Source organism: Acartia tonsa, chromosome 8 (assembly GCF_053477335.1).
Source record: "Acartia tonsa isolate MP-2025a chromosome 8, ASM5347733v1, whole genome shotgun sequence".
Lineage (NCBI taxonomy): Eukaryota > Metazoa > Arthropoda > Copepoda > Calanoida > Acartiidae > Acartia > Acartia tonsa.
The window spans coordinates 2,978,497-2,998,093 of record NC_137267.1 but is presented as its reverse complement, the minus strand read 5'-3'; the positions used below and the strand labels follow the sequence as shown (position 1 = coordinate 2,998,093).

The 19,597-nt window shown below is 34.4% G+C and overlaps 1 protein-coding gene across 1 annotated transcript in view; it reads left to right on the top strand.

Annotated features, from left to right (window-relative positions):
• Positions 1-19,597, top strand: part of LOC145325805 (cytoplasmic dynein 2 light intermediate chain 1) — a 59,932-nt gene continuing 40,335 nt past the window's right edge. The window contains exons 1-2 of the mRNA XM_080168764.1: positions 1-91; positions 952-1,000. Of these exons, the coding sequence (XP_080024890.1) occupies positions 38-91; positions 952-1,000 (103 nt within the window). The 5' untranslated portion in view covers positions 1-37. The remainder of the gene's footprint in view (positions 92-951; positions 1,001-19,597) is intronic.

Sequence of the window (19,597 nt, the reverse complement as noted above, 5' to 3'; positions counted from 1 at the left end):
AGAACTAGTTATAGAGTAGCTGCGCAATACTTTTAGAATGGACCAGGGAATTTGGGATATTGCCATCAAGATTAATAAACAAAATATTAAGGTACATATTTTCATATTCATCCATATAAAAGTAACAAGAGGTCTTTTTGTCTGTGTGTCTGTCTATGTGTACCAATGGATCTTGATAACTGCTGAACCAATATGGTTTACATTTACAGTGCAACTTCTCAAGGGTCCTGAGTTGGTTTCTATAATTAGGGTCGGTCCGTCCGTCCGTAACGGATAGCTTTTTTCGTTAATTTAGGCATGTTAGAATTGTCCTATCGATTTTAAATTTTGCATGGTGATTCCTTTAGTAGTTAGGTACGATTTAGAAAGCATAGCAACTCTATAATCATCACGTACGTCCATTTTAAACATGTTGATTTTTTACTTTTTTTACAACAAATTTTTATGTGATCTAATCATCCGATTGATCTGATTTTTGTATATTGATTCCTGGGACAACAAAGTATACTGTAATAAGCGAAGCATCTCTATAATCAAGTCTTAAAAATGTAAGTATGTCCATAAACATTATCCTAAATCAAGCAGTTTTTCAACAAATTTACTTACAATTTTGCTTAGACTCTTATACATTTATATTATGATTATTCAGTTCTGACACTATACAAGTGTTAATGTCCGTTTGTCCTACCGTTTCGGTGCTTCGCTTTTATGGATGTTGTCATCCTTGTTTTTTACATTTAAAATTGAAAAAATGAGTGAGTCCGATCAAAAAAGTAACAGGAAGTCTTTTTGTCTGTGTCTGTTAGCGAAGGATTTTGCTAACCACTGAAATGATATGGATCTCCTTTGGTCTCCTTTAGCATTTATAGGTCAAGGGATGGTTTATAATTATTGTGGGGAAGGGTTTTGTTATTAAAAATCCAACATTTTATATAATTAATATTTTTTTAGAATGAAGGTTCCTCAATTAAACAAAAGGAAACAACTCTCATATTCGCAGGTAAGATAGTAATGCGTTCTGCCATTTGCAGATACACACACATTTTGTATGTTGATTTATAAGGGTGTTCCGGATATTCCATAGTGTAGTGGTTTGCACACTACGCTGTGGTTGGGTGAAACCGAGTTCAAGTCCCCACATAGACTTTGCACTTAGTTAACAAATGCTGTCGCAGTTAGGATTCTACCAAACAAGCAGCTTTAACCATGCTTTCCCTCATCCATGCTCCTCGTATGAGAGTGTCATTAATTAGGGTGGCTTAATATGGAACACCTGCCAAAACTCTAGGACAGGGTGATGAAATAATTGAGTAGCTTCCACGAGAATTGCGGGTCAGCTTGTAATGTAACATAAAATATAATCAGCTGTGCGCGAAGCTTACCAATCTAAGATTGGCCAAAGGATTCTCACTTCCAGTCTCCGTGTGCATCTGAGTCCCAACTTCAGAGAATCAGGACTACAACAACAACAAATGTTGATTTATAATAGCCTACAAACAAATAGGAGCAGTATATGTAGTGAAAGATTTACTTTCTATAAAAAAGTTAAAAAACTGATAAGAGCCAGTAAAGCTTTACTCTAGACTGTATTCAAATAGAGAGATATTATATGCACATCCAATTTGGAGATGCGATCCTCAATTTTCAAATTCTTTGAACGTACATATGAGACTTTTACAGAAATGCTTCGCATCCACAACTATCTATCTATGCTTGATATAAAGTCAACACTATATAGATCATATTATGAATCTTTGATTGACACGTGCCCTGCAATTATCTAGTAGCACTCAGGGGCAAGACACAATTACTTTAGCTAGGCCCAAGGCATTATTTGTATCAATTTATGCATCCATAAGCCTATCTTTACCTATATGACACCATATACGGGTAACGCTAGCCTATTCATGGTAATCTGTATGTGATTTGCTAATAGTATATGTTTATTAAAGATATTATGTTTATAGTTAATGTAATCATATAAACAACCAGTACATATATGTATGCCTACAACCATGCCTGATTTACGTCACATATTAACACACAGATATTTAATTGCACAGACAAACACTAAAATCCTGGTCCAGAGCTAATTGTACCTCTTGAATTTATTCAGTTATTTATTAACTCTCCTACCATCAACTTCTCTTTCTGGCTTTAAAAGGTAATGACTTAGTTGTTTGGCATGCATTGTAGTTTAAATTTAGGCCCCTTAGTACTTAGCATGAATTGAGCTCAGGCCTTATGTTAGAACTCTAACACTTAGCACAATTCACTGCTTGGGACTTAGGGCACATTTCTGTCCCACTCTACTTATAATTTTAACACTTATCCTGTAAATATTTTCATACTTAACTTATGCACTTGTAATATAAATACACTTTATAAAAACATCTTCCTTCCTTAATACTTAATATACTTATATAATTCTGATCGAATATCAAAACCAACCATTTATTCTTAGGTTAAAGCAACATAATACTTCGCGTGGGTCTTTTGTTGAGCTTCCACCAGCTCAACCAAATTCGTATTATACTTGTGGGAATAGAGGGTTAAGCATTCTAAACAAACGAACCAACGATGAGAATGTCTATGTGTATTGCATTAAAATTAGGTTTTAGTAGTACTCATAGAAGAGCGGTCTCCATACCTAAATATGGACAAACGCCCCATTCGCACACACAATGGTGCAACTTACCGGTTGTATCTTAGAAAAATTTTACTTCATAAATTTTTTTTCTTTTTTTTCCTTCCGTACCCGAACCGCCTAAGGCAGGTATTTTTACCAAAATCGAATAATTGTAGTTATGGCAAAATCGGATTTACCAAAACCTGTGAAACTATTTGAGAGCAAGGTTAGGACTATGAGGCGTTTGAAGAGATAGGGACTGAAAGGCACGACACAAATGCAATTGAGAGCCTCGTGTACGAGCAGTTGCACTAGCTGACACTCTAGAGGCCCTAGAGAATGCTAGCATATTTGTGGCCATTGGTCGCCGCCCTATAAGGACACTCGCACTGGTTGACACTCTAGAGGCCCTAGAGAATACCAGCACACCGGCACCTCCATGTCCGCCTCTCTTTAGTAAAACACTTGGGTTGGAATAATCTATGATTGAGCTATGTGCAAAATTTTGATTTTTTGGACTTAGTCAGAATTTTGAAATTTAGGAGTTGTGCTAGGTGGCGGAGTATATATATATAAATCTTCGGGCTTAGTATGATTTTTACTTTTTCAAAAGTTCTCTAAGTGTTGAAATACTTGAATCTTTGATACTTAAACCAGAACTTATTAAGAATCAAGCATGGAGTAACTTTTCATTTATAAGCTATCAAAATACTATTTGTAAAGGACCATTTTGAACTGTCTTATTAAATGAAAACCTAGGAGCAAATCCTATAGAACACGGGAAACGCTGTTAGTTGGGATACATATTGTCTTTGGGGCCATGTTTCTGAAACAATATGCCAAAAGCAGTTAGTACTCTTGAGTCGTAGTAAAGGGCCAAAAGATTATTACAAACTTGTAGCATTTATACTCAAGTTAAACTGTACTAATACTTTGGTGCCGTTAGAACCGATTTTCTGAGATTTGCACTTACTTATACATGCCCAGGACTTATATTCTTAACGCAATTCTGATTTATATGCGGATGTATCAAAATAACTATTTCCTCCAAAATTTTGATTTAGACAAAATATTTCAAAGTCTCAAAGATATTCTCAACATCGATCGGTTGGAATGATATAAGTGTAAACAAATTACTGTATGCAATCAGCAATAATTCCAAAGATTTCCTGATGCTCTGAGCAAAATATTCCACTTTTGGACTTAGCACCGTTCTATTTCTTTTGTTACAGAGAGAATTTTGAATCTCTGGACTTATAGTAATTTTTATGAAATTGGAAACTTGGTTGGAAATTTACCAAAATTCGGACTTGTAATAATTGCAATTTTTCCAACTAGATTAACAAATTTCATTTTCCACACTTAAGAGAAAATTTTGTCTTAGAGTATTTCTGTCTTAGCCAAAATATTCCAATTATGGACTTAGAGAGATTCTATTTCTTTTGGTGAAGGATAATTCTAACACTCTAATACTTTATGACTTTAAAATCCTTAACTTAGCGAGATTTGCGCTTAGTCAAAATATTCCAATAATGGACTTAGAGTGATTCTATTTCTTTTGACTTAAGGGCAACCTCTAAAAGTAGCTTTGTGAGTGAACTGTTAGGGAATTTCATCTCGGACAAAATATTCCACGTCTGGACTTAGAGTGATTCTATTTCTTTTGTCCTAAGATAAATTCACTGATTTTGTACTTAGCATATTTTCATTAAGAAATTTTTAGACTTGGTCAAAATTCACTAATTTTGTACTTAGCATATTTTCATTAAGAAATTTTTGGACTTAGTCAAAATTCACTAATTTTGTACTTAGCATATTTTCATGGAGAAAATTTTTTTTTTGGACTTAGTCGAAATTTACTAGTTTTGTACTTGGTATAATTTTCATTGAAAAAGATTTTTTTGACAAAACTTACTAATTTTGCACTTAAGATATTTTCATAGATTTTCTCCTTAGCCAAAATTTGCTGACTTTGTACTTAGAATAATTTTATTAGAAGCTTTTTGGACTTAGTCAAAATTTTCCAACTTTGGACTTAGAGTAATTCTATTTTATTTTGACTTAGAAAGTTTTAATTCAATTTTCACTTATAAAATTCTTATATGATCCTTACAAATACATACATAAATACAATAAACAGTTTACTCAACAATAAGTGGGACATGAAAACTAAATTTTTACTTACTTTGTTAATGCTAACATTTCTATTTCATGTACCACAAGGATTCAGCAGTGAAAGTGAAGACAAGTTAATTACTAGTGATAGTGACCATTAGTGATATAAAAGTATAGTCAACAATATAGGCCCTATATGTACTGAATAGCACACTTTAAGAGACAAAGTTCTATAAACCAAACGCAGCAGGAGGTTGCATATCGAGAAACGTATGTTTACTTAGGCTTACTAGCACATAGACTATAACCAAGTAACATAAAAGTGTGTCTATATATAGCCCAGAGTTTTTATAACCTAACAGATTACTTTTAGATAAGTTAGAAAAAAAAAAAAGTGCACTAAAATCAGTTAGATTAGTTTTCAAAAAGTATAAGTATTGTTTAATTCAAAGTTGAATAGGCTCCTTTGAAGTTTGATTGAGAACCTCCACATTATAGGTTGGCCACCTAGTGTAGGATCCCACACTTCCTTAGAGTAAACTTGCACTTGAATATTGTATTGCTACTAATTATACTTAGATTACATCCGGTTAGATAATTTTGAAAACAATCTTTACATACATAAATATAGGTATATCTAAATTGTATATCTTATTAAAGTTATAAGAATTGAAGTCATAAGTGAAGCCCCAATTTTGCGCAAATTACGTTATAGGATTGGAAGGAAACCCCTAATACAACTATAAGTAAGAGGTGGCGAGATCTTTGACATTCAGGCAAAATTGTTGCAATATTATTAGAATATAGACGATCCTTTGGGAGTGAACCTTAGTAAGTTATATTCATAATAGCCTTACAGGAATAAGTAGATCGTAGGCTATAAACACATATCCTTAGAGTGAAGTAAGAGTTCAACAAGGATTATAAATTGCTGTTTCTTTTTCTCGACAACCATAATTTGCTAGGAAAGTCGACTCCTGAGCAAACTAAAAGTTAATTTGCGATAGTATATAAGCATACCCAAATTAACTCCGCTGCAAACATTACTTAACTTGATAACCAATTTGAATAGCTAACTAGCTCAAATTGACTCCATAAATAAACCTATATAAAAGTTAAGTAGGAGTGTTTCTACAGTTGAGCTTAATTAAGGATAAGGGTGCACTAGCGCACATCTTTAGAATATCAATCAAAAGCTCACACGCACGTATATACGACGTAGAAACAACTATAGGTGAAGTATATATCACATCCATCTATAGCTAAACACATTTTAAAGCAAAGAATTGTTAACTTAAACAGATTCTTGATTGTTTTAAACCATACCTATTATTTGTACTCCTCTCGAACTTCCGCTATTTTTATCATAAAAATAGTACAACATTCCACTGGCATCTAAAAGAACTTACAATTAGTTCTAAGGCTTTACAACTATTATCATGTCATATGCCCGCAAGCAAGGCCAGCAGGATGATGAAGCTGATAAGGAAACCACTCCTTGTCGGGGACGCTCGACAACACCTGGTATAAACACCCCTTCAGCTAATACAGACATTAGAGATTCCGATGCCTATGAGGAAATACAAATATCCAATCTAGAAGAACCAGAACAAGTTGGTGAGAGAAATATGAGTCCTGAATTGAATGCAATATCTCTGGCCTCACTATCAACTCAAGCTAACTTACCAGACACGTGGAAAACTGTTCCCCACAGGCGGACAAAAGTAGCAGAGCCAGCAGAAGAACTTCTACTCTCACAGAAACTGAACACAATACAACTTGGTAGACCTAGCACGAGTGGTTCATTTGAAGTTGGGAAGAATCTCTGCACAAACTGTACAAAGAGTGTAGAACACAAGAGAACCCACACCACCAACCCTTCGAAATCTAAAGAAAGAAGAGCTAACTACCGAGACAGACAAATTACCAAAATAGAGGCTATCTCAAATTATCATAGAAGGAAATCTACCGTTAGAGAAATGTCTACAAAAGCACCCAATCCCAAACCTTATCACAGGGATAACAGGGATAGGCAGTTTCAAAGAAATACCAAGCGGGATTATCAAGCTTCTTATAGATTATCACCTGGACGCTACTGTGTAGCATGTGGACAATATTCTCACAACATATCTGATGGATGTAGATTATTATGTGATGATACAGGGCGGTTATACCCAACTGTATTGACATCAGCTTTCTGTACCAACTGTTATAAGACATATGGTAAAGAGTTATACCATTCTCGACACCTATGTCCTGGAAGGCCAGCCATGATGGAATTGTACCATAGTGGTAAGGTGAAACCTAGTGGTGTCTTCAGGCAAACATACGAAGACTGGGCTAAAGCCAATGCTGAGGAATCATCTAAAGATTGTAACCTCAGTGGAATCAAAGCTGCCACAGCGGAAATAATTCCCAATGAGCCTAAAGATCAAGTAAGAGATAACACTACACCAGCAAAGGAGGAAGAAAGAAAATTGTACCTTCATTGCTCTGGTTGTATGCCAGAAGAAATAGATTGTAAATATGACTATGACGTACGTATGACAGCCTTACTTGACTCAGCAACAGATAAAAACATCATATCAGCCAGGTACTATAGCAAATTGTTTGGCATAGTAATGAACGATGATAAGAATCAGTTGGAAGAAAGTCATGATCTACCAGTTACATGTGCAGATCACAAGATCCCCGAACCCAATGAAGTAACTCTCATGATTCGCCCCACATCATTTTCAAGCCGTCATTACCCAATTCTCTTTTCAATCGTAGCTAAAGACCATGAGGATATCGCACCTATGATAATTGGACTGAATGGTATTAGAAGCCTACAGCTAACATGGACGCCTGTCACAGACAAGTACCGGTTAGCACCGTGTTTGTATTCTATTCTTCACCCTGAAGGACCGCTGAGCAGTATCTTCTGTTCTGAACTTGAGCTCCAGCTCTGTACAGGAGTAGTTAAAAAGATCAAAGCTAAAGAAACCCAAGTGATAGTAATGAATATCAACCACTTTTTCAACCTAGCACCTGGAACACAAGTGATCCTCAGCGACGATCATATTTCAAACGAAAATGCAGGAATTAAGATCTTACCTGGACAAACACAACTCATTATCAATGATGATGGACAACTCAGTGGCAGAGCACTAATAATCAACAACTCCAATCACACTATCACCAACACAGTTATCACTGGTTACATAGAGTCCAGCGACCAATCTATTGTCAGAGAGGTAGTCGTTGATTTTGACTTCTCAGGATCATTCATATATGGACTACCTATGCTACCAGAAGTAGACGAATCTGATGACGAATTGGATCAACTTGCCATAGCCCGAAACACACCAGCTATTAATTAGATCACTCTAATTACTAGTAACCAACCCAATAATACTCTTATACCAATCTGAAACACAAAATCAATAATTACATTGATTAACTTATTAAGCTGATAGATACACTTTAATTCATACAGCTATCGAACAGGGCACTCACATATCATGAGTGATCTTAATCTGATTATCATCTTAATGCTAAATAAAATTCCAATCTCATCTACTCCTGAATACAGTAAACTCGGTGAACACATAAATGATGTTGTAGAAATTAGGATAAGGTGTATGGTCAAGATTGAAATTTTCACACACTACTATTTCAAAAAAAAAAAAAGAAAAACTTGAATAGTAATATAGCTAATGTTTTATGGCATAGTTCTAGAATCTTCATACATTCACAAATAGACAGACAAGGCTTGGACAACCAGCAGTGCCAAAATAACACTGGGACTTTGCCTGAAGACTATTATTACTTGTGAAGCAAATCTTACACTAAAATTCAACCTAAGACAGACAAGACAAAATTGTATAAAAAAAAATATATATAAGACATGAGCTAGATAGTACACTCCTCCACTCCAGGAGCCAGTATACTTAGGAGATATCATTAAATTGATTGAACTATCTAAGACCAAAATCTGAATCGTTGAACATACATTTTAAATATTCTGAGAAATACGCACATAAAAGAGAGAAGACTAGTTTAAGAAAAATTTCACTTGCTTAAAAGGTCGTGACTTTTCCTTGGTTCTAAGTTTACACGCCTATCACAGTATAAATTGAAAGCAAGCATAGAAGTTTTCAAGAGATATCTGGACTTACAGATCATACTGAAATAAGATTTTTATGCGCATGTTCACAACAGTATGCGTAAACGAACCAATAGCATATTCGATCTCACCCATATTCTCGGGTTGGATAAGACTTTCGTCTCAATACTAGCCCAAGGGTGAAACTTAGCGGACATTAATAGAGTTTTGGCAACAAGACCAATTTTGGTAGTTTAACTAGCATATGGACATGTAAAATAACCTGTCAAATGAAGCTGGCACCACTTCTAGCTTTTATGCAATAGTCTTATTATAAAATGCATTGCCAGAACTCACAAACCACTTTTATCACCTGATCTAATTCTTACATGATCATACAATACTATATCGTTCCTGGTGATAAGATACCACACTTATCGTTGCATTTGCAAGTTAAGGAAAATAGTATTGGACCACCTGAACTTAAGATTTTTGTTAGCCTAAAAACCCTATGAATTATAATTCTTAAGTAACCTTGTGGTTAACATTAGGTCTAAGAAAACATCTCGGATACCTAACCTATCAGCCTATAATAATGCCTGAAATATATGCCCAAAACCGTATTGCGACGAAAGTATATCTAATTTGTATGTAATAGTGATAAAGACAAAAGCTATTGATTAAGGTCTGTACAGACAAATCTATACGTTTCATACTTTTATTATAAAAACGCAGCAACAGTAAATATATTGTGATATGCCACACTTTCACCCATTAATGATTTTATTTAAAGATCTAATAACTAGAAAAAAAAAACCGTTGTCTACCCTCAAAGAAAATTTCAGTCAAAACAAAATTAAGTTTCTCTTTCTTGCATATTGTACTCAGACGTCTTTAGAACTTTAAAACTTCAAGCGAAAATTCATTCAGAACTATAATATAACCCAAATACCAATGCATCTTGTCAACAAATGAATAGCAGGTATATTACAGTTCTAACCAAAGTAGGTTTGAACTGTTATAACAACAAACACAACTAATAATAATGCCATAAAATATCTGAGTTATAAACCATATGAACTAATTATGGCTCATACTATAAGAAGGGAACACTTTTGCTCTTCTTTCCTTACGCGATATTTATGCGGTACGCAATTTTTGATAAAACAGGGATATTTAAAAGTTTAAATAATTGATACTTAAAGATAAAATTACAACTAAAAATCACATAAAAATAAAAGGTAAACTTACAGAAAATTCATGGAATTAATTAAATACTTTCCACGTAGGACCAATCCTAATATCACACATATCCTCTCACAGTATTAATAAATTGCAAGCTTTCAAAATAAATATGGTTGAAAGGAGATCTGATATAAATACAGACAAGTTAAATACCCTTTTAAAATCAAAGAGTTTCAAACCAATTGGCTAATATTTTGACACTTTCATAGAGAATACAAAAGAGTAATTATAAAGTCTTACAATAAAGTCATGGACTAAAGATAATTAACTAAACGAGACATTTCCGCTTATAATTCTGGCCAAAGCAAAATCTGCGACCAGAAATATGTGCACAGTCATCTCTTTATGCACAAATAAGCAGCGGAATTATTACCATTATAACAAAATGCAAATTTAATTAATACAAAACCTATAATTCTGGACACGTACAGAATTCATATCTATAAAACATTGAACATAAATTATAATACCAGATTTCAAGAGATATAAATCTATTCCAATAACAATCACTTACATTTCCGTTTACCCTGTAAACTCGGGAAATATAATAGTATGTTATTCTAATCTGATAACAGAGATATCATAATTTATGTAGAATTTTCCCACTCAAGGTTATATATCCAGTGGTAAAATTTACGTCTTCTCTCTTGACAGGGGGAGACCAACCATATACAATACACGTCGACTAAATAAGTCGATCCCTTCAAAAATATTTATACACAAAAATATATAAAAGGAAAATTGTATATGTATAAGTTTTGAATCTGTATAGTCTAAACAGAGTCAAACGAGTAATACAAACTGTACAAATATACGCATGTCACTGCGTAACCCAATATATACAAAATTGAGTTAAAAGTCAAAATATCTAATATAAAATATGTAAATCACACAAGCATAACAATATTATTAGACAACCTATATATATATGCCTTGAATTGAGATGAACTTGATTAGTTATTAAGCCTATAACCAATCTACATACAAAAAATATGTCAAAACTTTAATTATAGTTAAAAACCGGAAACGCCCACTCAGGATCTAGCAGTAGCGAAAGTGGGATAATAAATAGATTTTGGAAAAATAAGTTAGTTTATCATAGAACTCCAAGCAGTGAAGACCTTATCTATTAGTGTAAGTGTATCAGTCAGAAAAGTAACTTTTGATTGTGGATACAAGCATCTATTAAATAACTTAACTGTTTAACAATGTATTCTAAGATAATATTAATAATACTAAGTACGTACTACTATAGTACAACAGCAAACACAATGACAGACTTGATACCCACTCACTATCAAAGTGGAGAGTATATAGGCTACACTGCTGTAGCAATTCAATCCATTCAAGTTGATATATCTGTAGGCAATACAGCGCCTGAAATAGCAATCTATGATGGCCTGAAGACTCAATTAGACATTAGCTACGATGGAAGCACATTCACTTCAGCACAAACTAAACTTATAGGCAAGTTATATACCAAAAAGATTAAGGACTTGCTTATTGAAGTAATAAAACTTATCCGCAAAATCAAGGAAGCTATTGAAACAGTAACTCCTTTAATAAGTTCTAACCGCATTGAAGTGACTAATAACGTAAATAAACTTTCTTATAAGCTAGATCATGATAAGTTTGATTTTACACAGTTATTGCTTGCGGAGATAGTGCCACAAATTGTAAGTGGTATAACTCTTCATGCCAAAGCAGCTAACTTTGTGCAAACAGCAGAATACTCTTATGTTGATAGCTTGAGCAACTTAGCCATCACGAACTTAGAAGAGCTTAAAGCAGACTTAAACTTCAGACTTACTCTAATTCAAGATCTTGCAAAGACGGACATCACAGACTCTATTAAAACTTTTGTAAGGCAAGAGCTTAACTTGGACTATACTCATAATCTTGGATTGGAAGTCCAAAGCCGTTTAAGTGGTGGTACAACATCATTCACCACTATCCTATCCATGGAATTAAGTTCTGAGCCAATAAAAATCTACAGATACGCACCAATTCCTTTTGATGAGTGCTATATCGATTCCATTTATTACTTGGATAAAACCAAAAGAGTATACAGACAATCTTACTATAACGCTTATCTACCGGTTGAAGCTGACCAGTGTCTTAAGGGACTACTTAGCGTTAATGAAACATTGATAACCCAGCACTGCCCTTTGACAAAACAGACTTATCCCTACGCTCATGTGCAAGATGGAATTGTCTTTACTAGCTTGAGTGAGAATACTAATCGTAGTTTAGAGAATGCATCAATAACTATTACATCCACTCCTTTTATTATAACAGGAGGATCATATAATCTCACATTGGGAGATACGATCACACAGTTCGCATTAGGATATGACCGACAGACCACGGCACGAACTTTACCATTTGCGTCAGAATCACTGTGCCCACCTAAACCTAAAGAACCATTGACCATTAGAACTATCTTCGCTCATATAGAAGAAATAGCTATATACGTATCGATAACAATTATCATGGTCATAATATTAGACAGGATCACCACATTCCTAGTCAGACTCTTGAAAAGAATATTAAGAGTATTTCAGAGGAGTTTGCGTATACGCGGTAGAACGCTTATCCCTCAACGACCAGATGCACATCATCATAACCTAACGGTAATCTACGGCAGGAGAGGTCACCCCGCCGCAACTACCGCTAGTTATCGACCTAGAAACTCAAACAGAATAGTCAGATAAATATACAAGTTAACATGACTCCTATGACTTGATTTCTAATGTATCCAGATGGAAAGACTTACGGACATTCCCAATGATATAAAAGACTTTGCCAAACGGAAAATATAATACTCTCGTACTTACCTATACAATATTGTACTTATATTCTTGTACGTTCTTATAAAAATCTCCACGTTATTATTATATGATTTATCTAAAAGGGTAATGATAGAAACGGTAAGAAAATAAACCACATATATAGTAACTATGATACCAAAAGAACATAGTAGGTAATGTTATTACTCATTTAATTGTTATAAAATAAGCGAACTTTAAAACTAGGCTAAACGCTTCATAAAGGTAACAATTTAATTTAATTATTATCACTACTAACGTGACAAACGAACAAGTAACGCATATAGAGTAGCTATGTAAATAGAATTTTACACAACATATATTAAACCAGTAATTAACAAGTATATATGTAACTTAAAATCTCTATATTTATTTTAACAAAAGTAGATAATCTTTAGAAAAAGATTTTAACAAAAGTAGATAGTCTTTAGAAAAGGTATAAAAATTTGACAAATATTTATCTTTGGTGAAAATTATAAAGTTAAGACAATTTCGAAAACAGAATATAAACGTTCATTTAACAAAATCTTTGGAAAACAAAATTGTGATAATAAGAAAGATTTCTGACAAGTTTTAACAAATTTAGTAAATATATTTCTTTTTTTTTGGACTTAAGCTGTATACTGGCACATAAGAAAAATTCCGAGATCATTAAAAACAATTGAGCAATAAATGCAAAAACTTATATATATATAGGCACATAGCCTATCAACGACTCTATTCGAATCAGGAGAATTCTATTTGGTGGAAATAAAAACTTAGATTTAACTTTAATGACAGACCTAAGAAAATTTTACCCCGAAACTTAATTAAAGGGATGTAAAGTTCTATAGCTTTGAAGAAGAATGATATATACTCTAAACCTTAATAGGTTAAACAATTCTTCCTTAATGAAATTACCCGACCAATGATACTACTTTAATTGCTCAAATATTAAAATTTACAAACAGTCTTTACATATCTCTCTTACAAGTACTTGAATAGGCATATTTAAATAGCTTTGTCTAACGTCAGTCTTTCAGTCTACTTAGATATCGGTTACAAAAAAAATATATGCTATTTACAGGTCCTCTATATATATATCACAGCACAATTAAAATTCACGATTAATGCACAGGGATGGATATAAATGAAAGATCAGAGAAAAGGTACTGAGGCGCAAGTTCGACTAAATATCTATGTACATAACCCTTAAAAGCTAACAAGAATGAATAAATTGTGATATAAGGCTGAATTAGAATTGTTAATATAATATTGAGAAAAGAAATTTAGTTCAACTATGACGAAAGTAATTGAGATTACACGAAGTTTTAAATTAGGGGAAAAGAAAATACAACCTTATACCATTATTTCCTTACAAACTAAGTTCCTTACAAGCTAACATGTAATGATATAACAAAATAACAATGGTGTAAATTATTTGGTCTTGTACAGTATGAAAGTCATAACGTCTAATATTTTACTAAATAGTAATCACTATTTTGACTAGTTACATAGATTAAGAATTTTGTCACACGTGTCTGAGCAGTTTTTGTCTAATAAAAAAATTACAATGTCTATGACCAAGCTAACATTCGCCACTTCAACGCGTACGCTTAGGGCCGGCAGAACCCCGTCGCCGAGGGACACCTTCAGCATCGGACTCCTCCCTGCTATTATCCGACGAACGTACAACTGAAGTCAGGCTAGCCGTCTCTGAGGCAGTCTCTGGCGGAAGAGATGGGGTGGGAGTCTCGACTGTAAGACACAGCCGCTCTAAACCTCCAACAATTCTCTCTGGCAATGGGAACCGAATCTCACTACCCATGGAACCGAACTGGCTGGATGGTATATCGATCTCGAACACGTTCACCAGAGGAAGTGTATCTTCCGCTTCCTAAAATAGGGAAGTAAATATTAGTTAAAACAGAAATCTTAACAAATATCAGGGAGAAATATAATAATGTTTACCCATATAGATAATTGAGCAGTCCTGATACTTTTAGAAAATTTTTATTAAATCCTCTAAAGTCATATTGCTAACCATTGGAAAGGGATAAACACTATAGTTAAAATAACTTATTGTATATAAGCATAGCTAGAATCACCAAACCCTTTACCCTAAGTCGCATAATTTTAGCGAATAATAATATTAAAAGAATTTAGCAAACTTACCGCTGAAAGGTCCGCTGCAGATGGGGAATCAATGCGACTAAGGCATAGAGATGAACTGTAGCTGGATCCTTCTGCAGACCCTCCAGTACTGGGCGGACTAAACCTTAGCATGTTTGTATAGTGTTCCTCCAGATTGACTGAGTTGGTCGCCTAAAATATAATAGATCCTATTAGTTTAATCGCAACGCCAATAAAGAATCTAGGAAAATCAGGAAATAAGAATGCCTAAAATCCTGAAAGCTATATGATTAGGTAGTAATTCAACCCACTTTATACTAGAATTAAAATCTTAGATCGGTTCAAAAATGCTTATGCAACCATACATTTTAAGATTAATATTCTACCAATAAAAGACTTTTAGTTGCAAATACTTCTAGATACGTGTACAAATGTGCAGCCTCTTTCCGAAAATTAATAGAAAACTAAAGCATGGATACTTACATGTAGACGCTCTGTTTGATCAAAGATCAACGGACGGAAGCCAGGGCTTCCCGTCGAGGTGTCCAACCCCGCAGGCACATTACTTCCAGTAACTCGATCCTTAGTGGCAGACAGACGGTGTACGGCAAACAGCCCAACTCTGGACCTTACTTCTGCTGGAGTCGATGGACTAGAAGAGGGACCCTAAAACAAAAAGAAAACATTAAAGTTTTTGATCTAACATTTAAACCCCAATGAGAAACGTGCGGCACGAGCAAACTCTTAACCTTCCCAGAGGGAAATAATATTAGGTTGCTAATTAAGATTTTAGTAAAGGTTAACTGGTATCTCAATTTAATTGCGGTAACCGAGCGGATTTCTCTGGCGACATAAAACGACTATAAACGGTGAGCGATATATATGGAAGAGCCGAAAGTCAACGTTGAGGAAGTGAGAATAGGACAGAACAACCCCGCAACAACATGATGCTTTATTAGACAAAACGGGTGGCTAGAAAAAAAAATTATACAAAACAGAAAAGAAATATACAACAGAAGAAAACTCACCTGTGTATCTGACAGAATATCATCCATCACAGAGGATGCGGCTTCATACATGGTACCCGACGGCTCCACAGTTGGCGACGTAACCTCAGATCTAGTCCTGTTGGTCCTGTTACCGCAGTGAAGAAGCTCAATGGTCCTGACGCCTATGTTTCGGAGGCGCGTACATACATCTCTTATCCAGCGAGCCAGCGACCTGTCTGAGGTGTTGTCTAATCTTGTTAGAGTCTCAAGCCCTACAGCACCGAAGAAGACCACTATGAGAGCACATGAAAACAAGCCTAAACCCAACAACATGTTAATTAAGCCATCCATGTTGAATGTGTCCAGACTCGTCTTCTGGTCTCTCCTCGACTCGGCAGACCCAGAATCACCTCCGGCAACATCGTCACCAATGTCACCGCAGGAGTTCTGCATCACCGAATTGAGGAGAGACCAGATGATTTGTATCGTTCTACTAAGCATCAGTGAGAGATGCTCGTTGCCAAACATCTCCCCTTGATCCCTTTCGGACTCTACAGTATCAAAAGTACTTGTACTCCCATGGTCAGCGACATCAGCAAGGCTTGGCATCCCAGACTGGTCGCTGTACACTGAACTCGAGTCGTCTAAGGATGTGTCGAGAAACGAGGAATTGGCAAGAGTGGCCGCAGCCGCTCTCATCGATTCCTCGAATCTTTCCTTAATATTCTGATGCGCGTCGAGGCTGTCAGGAATATACATTATGAGCAGATGTAAATTTAAAGGACTAGTGATTCTGAAAGGCAATATAGTAAAATTGACTTTATGAAAGAGACTGTACACACAAATATTTTTTTTAAGTATTCTAAGCAACTATGGTTGAGCTACCTAACCATTAAAACTTTGATTTATCACTTAAAAGTAAATTTACTTAAGTTAAAGAATGTGTAATTAATCTTACATGATTCAACGCTTAAAAATAGCTATCGTTAAGCTATTTAAGCATTAAAACTTTGTTTTATTATTCAAAAGTAAATTCAACTAAGTAAAAGAGTATGTAATTAATTTTACATGATTCAACGTTTAAAAATAGCTATCGCTGAGCTATCTAAACATTTTCATTATGATGTATCAAGCAATTAAAACTTATGTACTAGCTAAATCTGAATATTTTCAATGACGTTTTAAAAGTACTTTCGATAAAGCTAGCTAAATATAATTTTTGTAAGCGACCATTTTAAAATAAATATGGTTGAGTTACTCGTAACGTAAATAACCTATCAATTAGCATCATTACAATTGAATTAAGTAAAAAGAAAATCTTATTTTAAAACCTATAGTAAAATTGTTTTAGAAGATTTGAGCCAAGACTAAATAAATTTTGATTATAAAAAGGGACTCTGTAATCAAAAGCTAAAACAAATAAAATGATGGAACATATCTGTGTCAATATAAGTTTTGCTTACGATGAACGAATTTAACTTTTGCAGACGGAAAACGTAAACAAAGCAAGGTACGTCTATTTACCTGATGATTCAGATATGTCCTATCAAAACTACAAATATTATATAAAACAAAATTGTCATATATTGAAGATGTACCCATATTGCTTCTAACCCACTTTCGTTAAAAAATACAGTGATAAAGGCCTTATCGACGAAGAAAATAAGATTCTTGAGTCTTAAATAGCGGCTAACGAGTGCAATAATGGGCATATCAACAATCTATAACATGAAAACATTCATATAAAACAAACGGGTTACTATATTTTATCACTTTTATATAAATTCTCTTGGAATTTAGCGGTAAAATTAAACACTCGAACGCAAGCTCCGCTCGCAAAGACAATTATTAATGAAATGAGCATAATTACTGGGCCGCCAGCTTTTTATAACCTCGCTCAAATCCAACCCCTATCACTTTTGACCGCCCAAATATAAACAAAGGGTTGACAACTTATTGTTACGTAAAATTTAATTACGGACGTCGAACGATATATTTTGTAGATATTAAGTCTAAAAGGTATACTTGACAGCGATGTAATGTAAGACATTAGCCTTTAAAATGATTAAAATTTATTCGTGTTAAAAATAAATAAATACAGCTAATGCCAACATTGGTATATACCATATGTACATATACAAAATATACAAACAAGGGTTACCAACTATTGTTAGTAAAACCCTATACTTATACATATATACGAGTAATGTACCCAAAGAAATTAATACGATATGTAAATACTAATTGTACTTATAAAATTTTATATAAAATATTGTTTAAATTCAGGAAACAGATATATTTAACAGAAACAGAGATAACTAATCAATCCATTATAGGTCTATCTGTAACGAAAAGAATTTCTAGAATATCCCAGGGATAAAAGGATTAATAAAAGATTATTAAAACTTCTTTTGTTTAGATTACCATAGCCAGGATACCCCAAGGAACCGGTTGGAGCACGCGCACTAACTCTTTTTAGGATCTACCATGGACCAGCCTGGAGATAACCTAGATGATCATGGAGTATTGGAGCCCTACCACCACCCTACCTTGGACGGATTGCGGTTGTGTTCCTGTCAACACCTTGACGCTATAGACGAGAACAACAACATTATCACCACACCAGAGTACGATGGATTCTCAGAGAACCTGTCCATCACCATCAGGAATTTCTTGTTAAATACAGCCCTGAATACCAGAGAAGATAGTAGAGTGGAGACCGATAGAGACATTAGCTCCAGCAGCACACTATCCCTCTCTACCAATGACCTCAACCAACTCTACTATGACCTGGAAAATCACTCAATCACCTTGGACGAGAATGGTAACGAGGTAGCACAAGTGGACGCCCTTGGCTACATATCTACCTCACCCCCAACCTCAACCTACACTTCGAACGAGAGCACTTCACCACCTAGTTCATCATCAGAAGAAGCTGAACTATCCAGAACAACCAACGCAAAAACATTTATTGATGTGACAATGTTAGATAAAACTAAACCCCTCAAGAAAAGAATGTATTCTATTTGGGAGGTTTATCATCTTGTATACCCAGCTATGAAAATACGCAAAGCATACTTTCTTAATGGAAAGCGTATTTAACTTAGCTTGGAATACATTTATAGTTTATTATATATGCCTATATACTGGGACTACTAAACTTTTTCTTTTTCTCTTTTTTCTTTTTTAACAACTTACCCCCATTGGAGATGCGATCCTCAATTTTCAAATTCTTTGAACGTACATATGAGACTTTTACAGAAATGCTTCGCATCCACAACTATCTATCTATGCTTGATATAAAGTCAACACTATATAGATCATATTATGAATCTTTGATTGACACGTGCCCTGCAATTATCTAGTAGCACTCAGGGGCAAGACACAATTACTTTAGCTAGGCCCAAGGCATTATTTGTATCAATTTATGCATCCATAAGCCTATCTTTACCTATATGACACCATATACGGGTAACGCTAGCCTATTCATGGTAATCTGTATGTGATTTGCTAATAGTATATGTTTATTAAAGATATTATGTTTATAGTTAATGTAATCATATAAACAACCAGTACATATATGTATGCCTAC